The 15,423-nt window shown below is 45.6% G+C and overlaps 1 protein-coding gene across 1 annotated transcript; it reads right to left on the bottom strand.

Moving 5' to 3' along the window:
- Positions 1-3,362: 3,362 nt before the first annotated feature.
- SIX2 (SIX homeobox 2) lies at positions 3,363-15,052 on the bottom strand. Its single transcript, XM_058163797.1, has 3 exons — positions 15,033-15,052; positions 14,352-14,915; positions 3,363-3,888 (listed from the first exon to the last, which is right to left on the bottom strand). Exons 2-3 carry the CDS (start codon positions 14,909-14,911, stop codon positions 3,582-3,584), a joined length of 867 nt encoding a protein of 288 aa, XP_058019780.1. The 5' UTR covers positions 14,912-14,915; positions 15,033-15,052; the 3' UTR covers positions 3,363-3,581.
- Positions 15,053-15,423: the final 371 nt, after the last annotated feature.

Here is a 15,423-nt window from a genome sequence, read left to right as displayed (position 1 = left end):
ACTACACCAAACTGGCTTGCTACTTGGAGAGAAATCACCAGGAAATCTTGGGGCTGTAATCTGGGAGGGGGGGGCAGGGGGGCACTAAAATGGAGAAAATGTCCTGGAAGAAGCTATGAATTACTTCTGTATTGTCAAGAAAACATTATAGATGGTTCCATGAAATCACTGGATCTTGAAGAAGCTACTATTCATTTAACTCTCATTTGGTTGAGCTGGTCTCTGGATTCCAGTATCCAACTTAGCAGGAGCAGCCACTGGAACTTTTCACTACCTAAATTGGCCAGTTCTCTGGATCCTGATACCCTTCTCTTTTCTTTTCTCCCCTCCTCCTTTCTGTCCTGGACCACTTTTTCCTTCAAATATTTCTCACTGATTCCCCCTCACTCCCCAACATTGGAATTTACACCTTCAGTCCCATGTTCTCTCTCTAGATGCAACCCAATGGTGAAATCCAAATTTTTTTACTACCATTTCTGTGGGTGTGGCTTAGTGGGCCTGGTATGGTTTGGTGGGCGTGGTGTGATTTGGTGGGTGTGACAGGGGAAGGATATTGCAAAATCTACATTCCCACCCCACTCCTGGGGCCAGTGAGAGGTGGTATTTGCTGGTTCTCTGAACTGCTCAAAATTTCCACTACCAGTTCTTCAGAACCTGTCAAAATCTGCTGGATTTCACCCCTGGTGCAACCCTCTCACCATCATTTTTTCTGTCTTTTCAGGAATTTTAAGAGAAATGTTAGAAAAGAGGGGGTTTTTTGGGGGAGGGAGGAGAGAAAGTTCCCCTCCCCTCCTGCTCAAAGAGGACTAGGACCCTAAGCATTAAAACTGGGATTTGCAGCAAAAAAAAAAAAAAAAGCACAGAAGCCTTTGCTTTGCAATTTGGAAGGAAGCAGATCTGGTGACCAGTGGGTTGTGGAGAGTTTCAATTTGTGAACCGCCTAGAACAAAATGGCTATGCAGCGACCTGAGGTAACCCAGGAAAAAGAGCCAAGCCCTTTTCCCGCCCCATTTGGGGAAACTTCCGTTTCCTAAACGATGCGGGTCCGTTTCCTTGGGAAACTTTCATTTTCCTTGAAAAATTCTGGGAAAGATGGTCCTGCTACTGAAGGTTGCTGCTGCTGTCAGGGAAGCGGGCAGGGGATGGTCAAAAAAGTCGGATGGCAGCAGCCTGATCGAAATTGGATTGTGTTTTATTTTCGAGGTGCGGAAACGTCGGCCATTTTGCCACACCCCGCGCACAGCTCTGGCTGTTGTGTTTCGCCACTTCTTGCGATCACCTGTTCCCAGAGCCCTGCCCGGCTCTGCTGCCCGACGCGATTGGCTCTCGGTTATTGACTTGTTTTAAAAACACCGAGAAAATCTGAACCCAGAGCGCCGACGAAAGCCCTTCCCCACTTCTCGCGTCACTGTGCGGGAGGTCTCGCTTTTATTATAAAATAGAAGCAGAAATATATTTCCAAAGGCGGTTTTCACAGGATAGGGAGCCTGGCTGGCTAAGGAACCGTCCTTGCATTTGGTGGTTGAGGGCGGCGGCGGCGGCGGCGGCTTCTAGAGCCCCGGAGAGAGACGGCTGCCATCAGGCTCGCTGTTCCCCTTGCTTGGTTTGAAGGATGTCCTGGGGACTGCGTGGGTTTGACCCAGGAGGAAATCCAGGGTTTGCCTAAGACTGGATAATAAAGCACCTTAACGTAGGTTGGGCCCCACAGGCTTCAAGGGGAAACACTATTAATAGTGAGCATTAAAAATAATAACGAGTGATAGAGGCTCTCTCAAAGTTAAATGTGCAAAATGCTGTCCAGTGCCTCACCAGGAACCTTCTGGGGAAACTCGCCCTTGTTCCCATTTTGCAGATGAAAGAACTGAGGCGGAAGATGTTTGTAGTGTTAAGCAGCTCACCCAGGTTCACCTTCGTAGCTACTGGATCAGGTGGAGGCAAGATATCTGGCTTGAGTGATTTGTAGATGTTGCTTTGTCCTCCCCACCTAAATGTTTGTGTGGGTGAGTGACAGTAGGGAAATATACAAGGCAAAAGAAGCCCATTTTCCTCTTCCCTTCAATCAGGGTTCATGTGCTTTGCATAGCATCAGCTTACAAGGGAGGGTAGTATTATCTGGAGGAGGTCATGCTTAGAAGCCAGGAGCTTTTTACAAACTGGTGGCTATTACAGCTTTTGAATAGCTAGCATTGGCATATAGTACAATGATCACAAATGTTTTTTCTCTTCAAATAAGTTAACAGGTGCGGCTTCTCCATACCATTTATATCTCATTTGTGTCTGAAACACTCAAAAGGAGCATACAGGACACTCCCCCTCCAATGTTATCCTCACAACAACCTGGTGAGGTAGGCTAGCTAAGAGAGTGTGACTGCCCCAAAGTTATCCAGTGCGCTTCATGCCTGAGTGAGGATCTGAACCTGACTCACCCTGTCCTAGTCCTCTACTCTAACCACTGCACCATGTTATACTCTTGCTTTTCTCTCAGGCCCTTTGATTCTGCCCTACATAGACTGCTGTGCACAAGCTAGATGAATTCTCCAAAAAGGAGACAGATCGGCTCTGGGAGGAAAACAAAATGTTGCCCCTATCACTCTGATCCCGGAAATAAGCAAATAATTCCATTCTTTGCAAAAGACTCCCAATGGCTTCCTTACTTCCAACTGCAGTACACTGTAAGCCTAATGGAACCATCAACTTGTCAAGCAGCCTCTGCATCTGATGAAAGTAGCACGGCCTCTCCATGGCCTCCCTCCAGATGTCACTGAGTTAGAAATCCCAGCAGCCTGCATTCAAACTGGCTGGGAAGAAGCGTCTGCCTTAGACAAGAGTCTTTCATTAACATTTCTGCGATTACATAGGCAAGTGATTGCTGCCAAAAGCAAGAAAAAATAAAAAGGGATTTAAGGTCTGGCAAATTCAAGGCAGATAAAACTACCAGTGTTGTCCAGTTACTAAAGCCTCCAGATCTAGAAGCAGTATACCATGGGATGCCAGTTGGTGGTGGGAGCAACCATAGGGAAGAAGTTTTGCTTCCCAATATCCTGCTGAAATTGATGGAGCTTTGGCTTCAGCTCTTCAGTTCTCAACAGCTTCGTGAACTGATCCCTGCAGATCAGGTTGAGGCACATTTACAGAGGCATGTTAAGAAGTTGAAATCCAACTTTGGGTCGGATCTCCGGATCTCCCGTACAAGAGGTTGTGTGGGCTGAGACTCCCGGCCTTCATTCTGTCAAAGGAACAGCTTTTGCACCAACCACCACCCCATCCCTCCTTCGCTTCCTCCATCCTACAGTAATGTTTGTCCTCCACTTTTCTGCAGTGAGTTTCACTGTATCCACATCCTCTTAGGATTTAAGTCATTGGGCAGCTTACAATGTTTCTGAATTTACAGTATGCTCCAGTCAGTCAGCTGCTCGGCAATTGATCCAAAGTGAAACAACGGATCCATTTTATAGATCTTTCCAAGGTTTCAGATCCTTGGCTTGTGGAGCAGAGGAATTAAGGGGGGGGGGAGAAAGAAGAGGACAACCCAGATGGAGAGAGCCTGGGTTCAGGGAGCATGGTAGGTTCAGCGAATATTTTTAAGAGCCGAGATCCACCAGATTTGAAGACATGGAGTTGAGGATGGAGTCTTGCAAACTGTGATGGTGCAGAGGGTCCGCGCTGGGAACTGGAATGGCACTAGGACCCTGAGGATGGCCCAAGCTGTGGAGAGGCTGTAAGCCTGGGTTTGAATTGAGAAGTAAGGCAGGGCTGGAAGAGGAATGGTGGTCTGGGGTGCCGGAAGGTGTTTTCTCATCTTCGGAACTGCCCAAAACTGTCTTATTGCCATTGAGAGAGGAGGAAAGCGGATTGTGGCCATTGGAACTGGAATTTTCATTGTTTTCCCTAAAAGGAGGGGGGGAATGGGAGAAAGAACAAGGGAGAGAGAAAACATTAGATTGCAAAAGGAAACAACACCACACCCCTCCCTTGCCATGGCTGTCTCTTGCAATAGCCATGGAGAATATAATGTTTCAGGGACAAATCACTGACACCTTTTTTTTGTGGGGGCATATATCTTTAAAAACTTTATCCCAAATTAAGATGGTAGAGGACAGGAAGGCCTGGAGGAATGTTGTCCATGGGGTCGCGAAGGGTCGGACACGACTTCGCAACTAACAACAACAAAAGTCAATAGGAAACAGTATAGGATGTAGGATAAATAGGAGAGGATGCAGGTTACATTTCCCATAAACAACTTTGAGATTTGACCTAAGCAGAAACAGCAGCATGATGGAAATTGTAGAATCTGCATCAGCTGTGAATGATGGGAACTATAGTAAAGGGCTGGAGGAGCTAAACTATGTCATAGCTAGGTTTATATGCTGTGCCAAGCCATTGTTTTTATTAACCATAATTTATTGAATAAAGTACATTTGCTGAGTTCACACAATAACTAAACCATATAAACTACACTTTAAGATCACAAATGTTAGATTCACACAGCCAGAACAAATTACATTATTTATTGGTGCTAGGTGTAAACTAGGCTGGCGGCGGAATTATATTTCACTTTATACGATCACCATTTTAATTTTTCTTCATAGAACATGCCATAGATAAGTTCACATACAATTCTCATAAGGTCTGTAAGGGGCATGCATAGGAGCACCAGCGTGCCTACTGTCCCTGTCCTAATGTTCCCTTTAATTGTTCCCTTTAATTCTAACCCACAGAACATGGTTCACTTCACTCAACATACTAAGCCAAAATCAAATAAACCTCAGTATGTCTTATTAGTGTCACTGTTTATAAAGAATGATGAAACTAGCCTACCAAACCTAAATAATAAACAATCTCCTAAAAAGATTAATAACATTTTTATTTTAATAGACATATGTCTAGGTAGCAGCCAAGGCTCTGCATTTCCTTGAGCTTAAGGTCTGTTTGGCATGGCACCCATAAGCTGCTTGCCTCTCATGATGAAACTCTTGGGAAATTAAGGTAGCTTTAGATATTGCTGTCTAGATTTAAATCTTGTTCTTCAGCTTTGGTGGCCATGCCAGCCAAGTGCTTTATCTGGATGATGACTACCATGGAGTACCATGTTTGTGAATCCTCCTGCTCCTCTGCCAAGCAAGTGTCTCTGAGGACATACAGCTTCCACCCATAGACTTTGAGCCCCTCACACTCAATCCAGCATGTGTACCCAAGGGTGAGAAGGGAAATAAAACACTCCCTATTACTTAGGCTACAAGGGAAAACTGGCAGAACCGCTATCCATTTACCCAAGTTTTTTTTTTAAAAAAAAGCCTTGCCATCAGTGAACCTGACAAAAAGAGAAAAGGCCATTCTTTCACCAATCTACCAGCACGTTTATTAATAAAGCTATTGTTTTTCACTGATTCGTGTGGAGAAGTTCATTCAGAAGTGGGCAGGCAGTCCAGTGGCCCACAACAAAATGGCTGTGGTGGGCCATCACCAATCATTGGAGAGGAAGGGACATCCCCACCACAGGATGTAAACAGGAAATTAAATGCAGCAGGGTGATATGTAAGCATGGCTTGGCCCAGCAAAAGGGCCTTTTGAGATGGAAGATTGTCTTCATATGGGCTGACCACAAACAAGCTCATGCGTCCTAATTCTCAATAATGTCCCCCAATAAAAGTGAAGACACAGAACTAAGCCAAGATGGGCCTGGGATCTTTTGGACAGCTATCTGAAAATAAGTACAGGTAGTCCTCAACTTACAACAGTTCATTTAGTGACCATTCAAAGATACAACAGCACTGAAAAAAGTTACTTTGACCTTTTTACTTACAACCATTGCAGCATCCCCATGGTCACATGATCAAAACTCAGGTATTTGGCAACTCATTCATTTTTATGAGGGTTGTCTGAGGTCATGTGATCACCTTCTATAACCTTCTGACAAGCAAAGTCAATGGGAAAATCTGATTTACCTGCCAACCATGTTATTAGCTTAACTTCAGTGATTCACTTAACAACTGTGGCAAGGAAGGTCATAAAATGGGGCAAAACTCACTTTACAAATGTCTCACTTAGCAAGAGAAATTTTGGGCTCAGCTTTGGCTGTAAGTCGAGGCTTACCTGCACCACTGAGAAGATTTACTCTGGGAGTTGTAAATCATATTCCCAACTCCACCAAAGGGATTGAGAATGCAAAATAATAATAATAATAATGATAATCACCAAGCGATTCACACCCAACTTAGAACAGAATGCTTAAGATTTCATTAGGTTGGCAGTCACTCCCAGACCCAGGGGCATTTATATAAGACATTAATCTCTCCCAGAGCCTAAATTCTAAGAGCAAGACTCTAACGCTGCGGGAGAACATTAGGTAATTATTTAATTATTTGTCAACAAGTACAGGGAACAAGTATAGAAGTATAGAATACACAGACACGGACACCAAATTGGCACAAATAAATGGATATAAATAAGCAAAGCATAGCCATAAACACATAAAATGGGGACAGTCGGACAGGGATGGTAAGCACGCTGGTGCGCTTATGCACGGCCCCTTACGTGTAGGGGGATATATATATGGAGTAGGCCATTGCAGGGAAAAATTATAACGCTTTGTATTAGCGCCCCCCCCAAAGGCTCACTTCTCCTGCAGACCCACATTGATCGTCACCAGCTTGCGCAGTTATCTAAGATCTGCACCACTCCCTAACGCCACTTAAATCGAGTTTCCAGGCTGATTTCCGGCATAGCATCCTTTGCGCATGCTCATTTCCAAGAATGAATGCCCGGTCCTGAAGCCGTGCTGGAAACGGACTCCCGCCGACTTCCGTAATCCGTCCCTTTGGTCGTTTTGAGTTCTTCCAAAGTTTGTGGCGGCCTCTGAAAAGCGGAGCGGGGGGTGGGTGGGAGAGACATGCCGATTTTCGATACGGACGGAGTCTGAAGGAGTGGCTTTTTCACGCGCTTAGGAAAAGCCTGAAGTGCAAATAAATCCCCAGCTTGCTTTTCCTGGATATGTTTTATTGGAGGCATGCAACTGCAATCCCAAAACGCCGACAGCCTTCTTTAAATTGCTAGCGGAGGATGGCAATGTGAGGAACGTGATTTGCTGCGATCTAGCTGTTAGCTTGAAAGAAAAATGCGGAAGAATATGGGGCAAAATTGTCGGAGGGACAGAATCAAAATCGGGTTTACATCAGGGATCTCCAACTTTGGCAACTTTTAAGCCTTGTGGACTTCAACTCCCAGAATTCCTCAGCCAGCTTTGCTGGAGTTGAAGTCCACAAGTCTTACAGTTGCCAAGGTGGGAGACCCCTGGTTTACACAACTTGCGCCTGCAGCTCTTCGGGCCCTCTTTGGGGACGCCATAGGTCTTGTAGACATTTTGCGGCTGACCTAGGAGAGAACGTGCGGCAAAATAAAACAACTTCTTTCTTTACCAAGGCGGGCAAAATCAAAGCGAGGAGGAAATGAGGGCGGGAAAGCCGGACGGAGGGCGGTTGGTAGGTGAATTAGCCCTGATTCACCCCTGGGGGGAAGTCGCCACCTCTTTGGCAATTGCTCCGGAGGGCTCCAAGTTTGCAGAGAGGCGCGCCAGATAAAGCCACCAGGGGATTTTTAAAATATTTTTTTTCCGATTTAGCTCCGCAATTCTTAAAAGGAGCCGGCGAGATCCAGTTTTTGTATCTGAACATCAGCTTGTTATGTCAAAAAAAGTATCTTGTAGAGAAACAATCCAGTTTTAGGTCGCTTTGCTCAAAGGACCCTCACCGAATAGCGCCCTTTAACGCGGGTGTAAGCGGACTGCAGCTAGACTTGTGTCTGTCCATGTCGCTCCCTTGTAAGTTAGTCACGGTTTACTGAATCAAATCTATTCTCTGGGTTCATCCCATACATTAAATCAAAAACTCATCAGATCATCTGGGTCCCAAAACACGCTAGGCGGCTAAAGTGGGATTCGCTGGATTGGGGGCTCAGAGCCTTGTCTGAATTTGGTCTAGTCCAGAAGGTTTGTATTGTGACCCGTTTTGTAGGACTCGAGTTTTAGATAGGCGAGAAACTTGTTTCGTGAAATGCACGAAATATTCGCTTGGCTACGTCTGCTACACCTCCGATCAAGCAAATCCTCACGACTTAAAGCTTCCACCACCATAAAAATACTTAATATTTCAGGTGGCACGAACTTCTGGAAAAAAGCAGAGCAGGATGTCTTTAGAACCGGAGGGGGGAAAAAATCAAAACAAAGTGGGAGGAAAGAAGGGATAAACACACAGCTACTGAAACTTTTCGGTTCAGCTGGAAATCATTAGTTCCAGCCAATAACGGGCAGCTCCCTAGAAAGCCTACCGGCCCAAACTTAAAATCCGGTAGAAAAGACCACAGAAAACACCTTTTTCAGAATAGCCTTCTCGCTCCAGTTCATGAGATGCTCCCTTTAGAAGAGACTTCTTTCTTTAAAAAAAAAGAAAAAGTACTTCAGATTTTGAAGGCAATGTCTTTAGTTGAGCTGACTGAGGCTGATTTTGAACAACAAAAAAGGAGATGGCAAAATTCAGTCCCTTGGAGGTCATTTGTATAGCGGTTGATCTCAAAGGCGGCTGACGGCGGTTCCTGGGTAGGCAGACCGGCCCGTCTATGTACAAAGTTTTTCCCAACCTATGAAGACCCTGCCGTAGACACAAAGGAACGTTCTTGAGCTCGAAGGTATTCCACTGCATCTCTCTTTAAAGACATATGGAATACCGAGATTATGTTTATTTGAGCCTAAGGCTTTATACTTCTCTTTAAACACAAAGTATTCCATTTTTTTTAAAAAAGAAAAAAGAACGGGACATTGATATTAACCAAATTAATTGGATTCAAATCCAAATCGCTTACACTATAAGGTGGCTAAGAAAGGGAGCGCGATCCAGTTTGACGCGCAGTTTAGGTCAGCCAGACATCAGTATTGAGCATGTGCGACAGCGCATCAGCAAAAAGAAATTTGACTGCACTTACATCAAGAAGAAAAAGCTGTGATGTACCATTTGGTGCGGATCTTGTGGTATCTTTACTCAAAAGTAAATGCCAATACTTTCAGGACGGATAATAGTAACAGAATAGTAACGGAATGTCTGGCGACACAGAAATAATAATTATGTTCTGTATTTATTATAAGACTGTCCCCAAAGACTTTCTTGTTAATCATATGCACCTGAGAGAACATTCTGATGAGCTCAGAAAGGCCAGGTACAATTCATTGGAGTTTTAAGCAGGGTTTCAAATAGGGTCGAAAAGTCAAATTCTTCGATTAAACAGAGGAGGAATTCCCATTAAATGCGCCTTCTAATATACCCCTATCTTCTGTCCAAGACCCCAGGAAGCCTCGGGTGCATATCTTCCTCCCCACTCCTCACCTCCAAAGATTGTGTTACCAAAGTTAATACTTATGTAACAGAAACCGGGGTGGGGAGGTGGGGGCTTGTAGATCGTACGGAAAATTACTCACATGACCAGAGAGGAAGCATACCAACTTTTTTTAATTAAATGTAAATACATTTGCATCCTGGTTTATGCACTAGTTCTTTTTTAAAATTGGGATTGCGGCCTCAGTGCCACTTTTTGTGGTCTCCTGACATGACTAGAGTCTAACTAGTTCTGTCAGGATACCACAAAAAGTGGCACTGAAGCTGCAATCCCAATTTTTTTTTTAAAAAAAAGAACTAGGGCATAAACCAGGATGAAAATTTATTTACATTTAGAATAGAATTTTTATTGGCCAAGTGTGATTGGACACACAAGGAATTTGTCTTGGTGCATATGCTCTCAGGGTACATAAAAGAAAAGATACGTTCATCAAGGTAAGGTAATTACATTTAATTAATGTAATCTTAGCTATTGGCTAAAACTCTTATGAACTACCCTGCAAGTAAGTTCTGAGTAAGGACGCTTCTCTACCTTCCAAATGAAAGGAATCTCTGGTCAAGGGAAGGCAGCTGGGCTTTGGGTCGATACTTGCGTCCGTCTCAAAAACAGAATCACTTTGATAAGAACCACCCTACTTTGAGGATTCAACAATGAGTTGACTCCTACTGGGGGGAAAAAGCCCTTTGGCTCTACTTTTTCGGTAGCCAACCTGTGCGGCCCCACAACCGCCTTCCGGTTGGTGCTTGTAGGAGTTAAAGATGATGTCTCATCAAGACCAAGTCAGCCCGGGCAGCCCTCCTCCTCTTCCTCCTCCCAAAAATAAGCAGCTCAAGTCCATCTAGGGAAATGCTTGACGTGAATCCAATCCAGTCTAACTTCGTGCTTTAAAATTGACTTTCGGATCAAGGGGCTCTTTGTGCTCGCGCCAACGCTACTCGGCTCGATCTCCTTTCAAAGCTTCAGATTTGGGATAAGGACCCAATGGCACACACCTCGGGATCCCCTGGATCGATTGCCAGAGCCATGAAGTAAAAGCAATGCCATTTCTCCCCACCCCACCCTATTCTACTCCCCGTATTTCCAGTTTTCGAGACCTCTAACTCCGTCATTTTATTAACAATCCGGGAGAAATACGTGACGTTTAATAGCCGTCGCTTTCCGTAACCTTCCCAAAGGAAGGCTGCACACACGTAACCAAGGTGGCTAGGAAATGTTTGCCCTGAAGAAGATTCTGCTCTCCTGGGTCGCAGGGGATAGAAATCCCGGTCTGAAAGTTCGAGTCAAGTTATTTATCGGCTGAGAAGGCGCCCTGCCTGGATACGTGCAGGAAGAGATATTGGGTTGAAATCTGCAGAGGTTGGTGGTGAATCAGCCTCGCAGCTTGTAAACAGAAACCTTTCCTGTCTGAAGCTCGATAGCCACCTGCGATTCCTTCTCCCATCGCTACGGCGTTCCACATTTGGCCACTGAGTGAAGGACTTGGTCTGCATTCTTGTGCGTTTTTCTTCCAAGGGTAAAGTCCTCCCCAAGAAGCATGCAAAGGCCCACAAAAGCTTTGCCATTCTAACCCATTTGGATGCAAAGCCCATCAGCGGTAGGGAAAGGCGACCTTGGGTAGTTTACTGGTGTGTTTCAGCAACTGCCATCTAAAGTTTTACAATCCTCTTTTCTAAAATGTGCAGGATCGACAGGTGTTAAATGGTGGTCTCTACGGTACTTAGGACCCTATTCACTTTCCAAAATCGTGCCTCTTTTCTGGGAATGTGGGGCTATTTATTTAGATGAATGGTTGCCCCCCTCCTGTAATCTACTTTTGCATACTTGTCCAAGTGTCCAGCACAGTATTGCACAGTCCACTTTCTCGAGAGAAACCTCTATCTATATTTTTGCTAAGCAACTGGGGACCAGTTGTACAGAGACTAGATCCAATCAAGCATATAATATATATTTTTATTAGCCCCCAGGTGCTTGTGGGAGCTGGTACTGTGCTTTTGATTTTCGACCAATATTTGGCTCATTTGTACCCTATGACTATTATTAAGTGTTGTACCTTATGATTCTTGATGAACGTATCTTTTCTTTTTTGTACACTGCACTGCACCAAGACAAATTCCTTGTGTGTCCAATCACACTTGGCCAATAAAAAATTCTATTCTATTCTATTCTATTCTATTCTATTCTATTCTATTCTATTCTATTCTATTCTATTCTATTCTATTCTCAATAGAAAAGTATCTTTGCCTTTAGTTACTAGATAGGAGGGTGCCAACAATGAAAGTCGCCCGGGACCTGGATACCTTTGTGTCAAATTCATCTCTTTTCAGGTAGGTTATTGTACATTTGCCCTCTCTGAATGTGTGAAGGGCTTTCTTAATTGAACTGGGCCCCCCGGAAAACAAAGGGCAACCCTCCAAACTCCTTTTATTTACATGCGTAAAGCACATTTTTGCCTGCAGAGCAGTTAATGTAATCTGATGGTACTGTGCAAAGTTTTCTCTTCCTGTCTGCACCTGGCTTGCTAAATCAGGTTTAAAAAGTTTTTCATATCCGTATCAATTTCAGCTACAAAGAGAGGAGAGAGAATGGGGAGAGGAGAGGGAGAGAGAGAGAGATTCAGACTTTACCAAAACAGTAGTCCTCAAGGCAACCCCTGGAAAACAACTGCAAGAACTACAAAATTCAAAGAAGTAGAGGCTGCTCCCCCAAAATGAGCTTGCACAACTCTGGAAACTTTCCATACCAGGCTTTTTTTGGTACAGCTGTTACTTTAGAAGTCTAACCAAGATGAAATAAGCTATTTCTGAAACATAGGCTGAAATGAACTTCAGTGAAATCCTTCTCATCAGGCCGCACTTTCCAATAAGGGCATCCAGGGCATGAGTGGATACACATGGGAGAGTCTTGGAAACCTGCAGAATAGCAAGCCACCTTGTCTGGAAGTCTTCTGTTTGACCCTTTGGATGTTTGGAATAATTCAGACTTCCTTAATACAACAGTTTCCTTAATCCAGTTGTGCTGCTAAGTGACTTTTTTTCCCCTCCAATTTTTTTCGGTATAAAACTCTCCTCGTTCTGAAATATTTATGGAGACGGGTTCTTCTTACTGCCTTCAGGAGACGTGGCACCTTATGACGTCCTGGGGGCCCTGGGTCTTTCCCTCTTTCTGGCAGAATCTCAGAATCCCAGACATTAGATCTTGGAAGAAAACAAATCTAGCAAACCAAGAGTCGAGGGACGATTTTGGACAAAATCATCTCCCAGAAGATAATTTAGATTTGGGACCATCTAGGTGCACACTGAATTTAAACCAAAGGACTCCGAAAGAAGGCCCAAGGTCTAGACTCTAGCCACCAGTGATTCTGGTTGCAGTCTTAAAATCTTAAACTCAATTAGCCCAAGCAGGGTTCCTGTCAGTGGGAAGATCCCAGACATTAGAAGGACAAGTTCAGCGAAAAGGAAAAGAAATAGAAAGTAAAGCACGCGGGAAGCGGGAAGAAATACATAGTTTTCCTATAGAGCCTGAATACTTCTATTTCTTAGAAATGAATAGAACTTTTTTTGTTGATTGTATGGAAATTTAGGGGCTCTTGATCCATTATCACTTGATCTAATGTCTAGAAACTTCCTATTGACACAGAGCAAGCCTTAATGAAATGAAAGGAAATTGCATCCTGATAGATAAGCAGCTATAAGGACAAACTTAAAACGGTACTGAAACTCCTGGGATTTATTTTCAAGAAAATGTGTCAAGCAGGTGTGTTTTTAAAGAATGGAGTTTGATAAAAACGAAGTCCAGAGATCACTTATTCAAATATACACCTCGCTGCCCACTAAACTGACGTCTAAGAAAAACTCAAGGCAGTTTGCAGCTGAAAAAAGCCAGTTGGGGATTTAGGAGTAAACCCTAGACACTATACAATTGTGATCATCACTCTGGATTAAAATATATAAGCAATGAGGGGAGGGCACTCCCCCCACTCACAAACACCTCCTGTGTAGAATACAGTGTTCCATCCAGAGCTGGAGGTCCCTTTGCCTCATTTTAAAAGCAGCATGCATACACCGACAGCGAAGTGACATACAGTGCTATTTAGATATAGATACAACGATATTAAAAACACATTTTTTTTGCTTATTGTATTGACAATTGGCTAAATAAGGGTTTTTTCATACAAATCAGCGCTTGTGACATCTTGGTTGATGGTGATCCATTTGTTTCTCAGTTATAGATTTCGGGGCCTTACTTTCCCTCTTACTAAACCCGCTGTTACAATTAAAGTGAAATTTGAAAGGCTACATTCTTTAGTGCAGGGCAGGTCCATTGATCTGTGTGGGTTTTACTTCTGAGCTGGCAAAGACAGCTTTAACTGGCAAATTAGACCGTTCTTGTCTTTTGTGATGTTAGACTAGGGAATTAGAGACTCAGATAAAAGGAACAATGCCAGTTGGCGTCCCTTCAAGGAAGTTCTTTCTAATACTCCACTCCTGTTCGTTGAAAACTTAACTTCTATATCTACTAGACTAGTTTTCCGAAGACGTGGCTTGAAATCCAAGGCGAATCAGAGATATTTATCTTGGCCACGGCCCGATTTTGCTCTCGAATAAAACAAAATCGGTCCCTGTGGTAACCGAATCCCCTAGGCATCCTCTCCCTAGACTAACTTTTCCAAAACTTAAAAAAAAAGAAAGGAAAAGAAAAGAAAGGAAAAAAAGTTTCCGTGCAGACATAGAAGCCCTGCGTTTCTCTTCCTTTGTACCGTTCCCAGGCTGCGGGTGCCTTTCTAAATCGCAGCCCCAAGACTCCGAGGGTTAGCTCGGAAGGGAAGAGAGCTTTAAACCCGCCCCACCCCCCCACCCCGGCCAGTGCAGCGCACTTTGGGCAGGACTGAGCTAAGCCTTCCCGACTGTCCCCGAAGCGGAGCTTTTTCTTGCAGAGAAGCGGAAGGGAGGACTGCTTCTACTTACTCGTACCTTTCTTTGGCCTCCGCCGCCCGATCCCGCTGCCTCCGGTTTTTGAACCAGTTGCTGACTTGGGTGGTGGTGAGCCCGGTGGCCTCGGCAAGTTCCCGCTTCTCCCTGGGGGACGGATAAGGGTTATGGGCGTACCATTCCCGCAGGACGCTCCGGCTCTTCTCCTTGAAGCAGTAGCTGGTCTCCTCGCCATCCCAGATCGAGCGGGGCAAGGGGAACTTGCGGCGGACCCGGTACTTGCCGACTGCCCCTAGGGGTCGCCCCCGCAGCTTCTCGGCCTCGATGTAATGCGCCTTGAGCCACAGCTGCTGCAGCTTGGGGTGGTTGTGCGCCGAGAACTGGTGGCTCTCCAGGATCTTGTAGAGCTCGCGGAAGTTGCCTCGGTGGAAAGCCACTACGGCCTTGGCCTTCAGGACGCTCTCGTTCTTGTGAAGGTGCTCGCAAGCCGGCAGAGACCAGAGGAAGCGGCCCAGCCTCTCGATGTTACCCCCTTGCTGGAGCACCTCACACACGCAAGCCACTTGCTCCTGGGTGAAGCCAAAAGTGGGCAGCATGGACATGGTGGCGCGCCCGGGAAGGCCCTCTTATCGCATCTACCCTGGCCGAAAGGGGGCACCCGTCCGGACCCAGCGCCCCGCAGGCACCGCCGGGTGGGGGGGGGAACGCCGAGTGGGGGTGGGGAGGCGGTCGGGGGGCGCGCGCGAGCCAGCGACGCTCGGCGCCAATGAGGAAAGGGCTCCGCGAGGGAGCAGCCAACCACAGCCCGCCCGAACGGCCGAGTTCCGAACGAGAGCTCCGAGGCTAAGTCAGCGGGGCTGCCCCTGTCCCGGCCGGGGCGTCCATGGAGCCGGAGAAGCTTCGCGCGCGAGGGAGGCTCCCACGCAGCGCCTGTGCCAGACGCCCGACCTCGGGGCTCTGGGTTTGTTTGCAAGTCCCCGAGTTCCGACCGTCAAACTTTGCGCCTCTATTGTGTGAGAGACGCGGCACTTGCAAGAGTGGAACTTTCACTCTCCCCACCCCCTGGCCGGGCTCGCGAGTTCCTCTTTCGCTCGCGCGCTCCTCGCTCCCTCTC

The sequence above is a fragment of the Ahaetulla prasina genome, chromosome 1 (assembly GCF_028640845.1).
Source record: "Ahaetulla prasina isolate Xishuangbanna chromosome 1, ASM2864084v1, whole genome shotgun sequence".
NCBI lineage: Eukaryota > Metazoa > Chordata > Lepidosauria > Squamata > Colubridae > Ahaetulla > Ahaetulla prasina.
Note: the sequence above shows the minus strand (reverse complement) of the source record. Positions and strands in the feature narration are given on the sequence as shown.

What these genes read in the sequence shown, in the direction of transcription:
- SIX2 (XM_058163797.1), bottom strand. Translation starts at nt 14,911, where the DNA reads ATGTCCATGCTGCCCACTTTTGGCTTCACCCAGGAGCAAGTGGCTTGC. An exon ending in GCGGCGGAGGCCAAAGAAAG is followed by an intron (nt 3,889 to 14,351) that starts GTACGAGTAAGT and finishes CCCTCCTTTTAG; the next exon opens with GGAAAACAATGAAAATTCCA.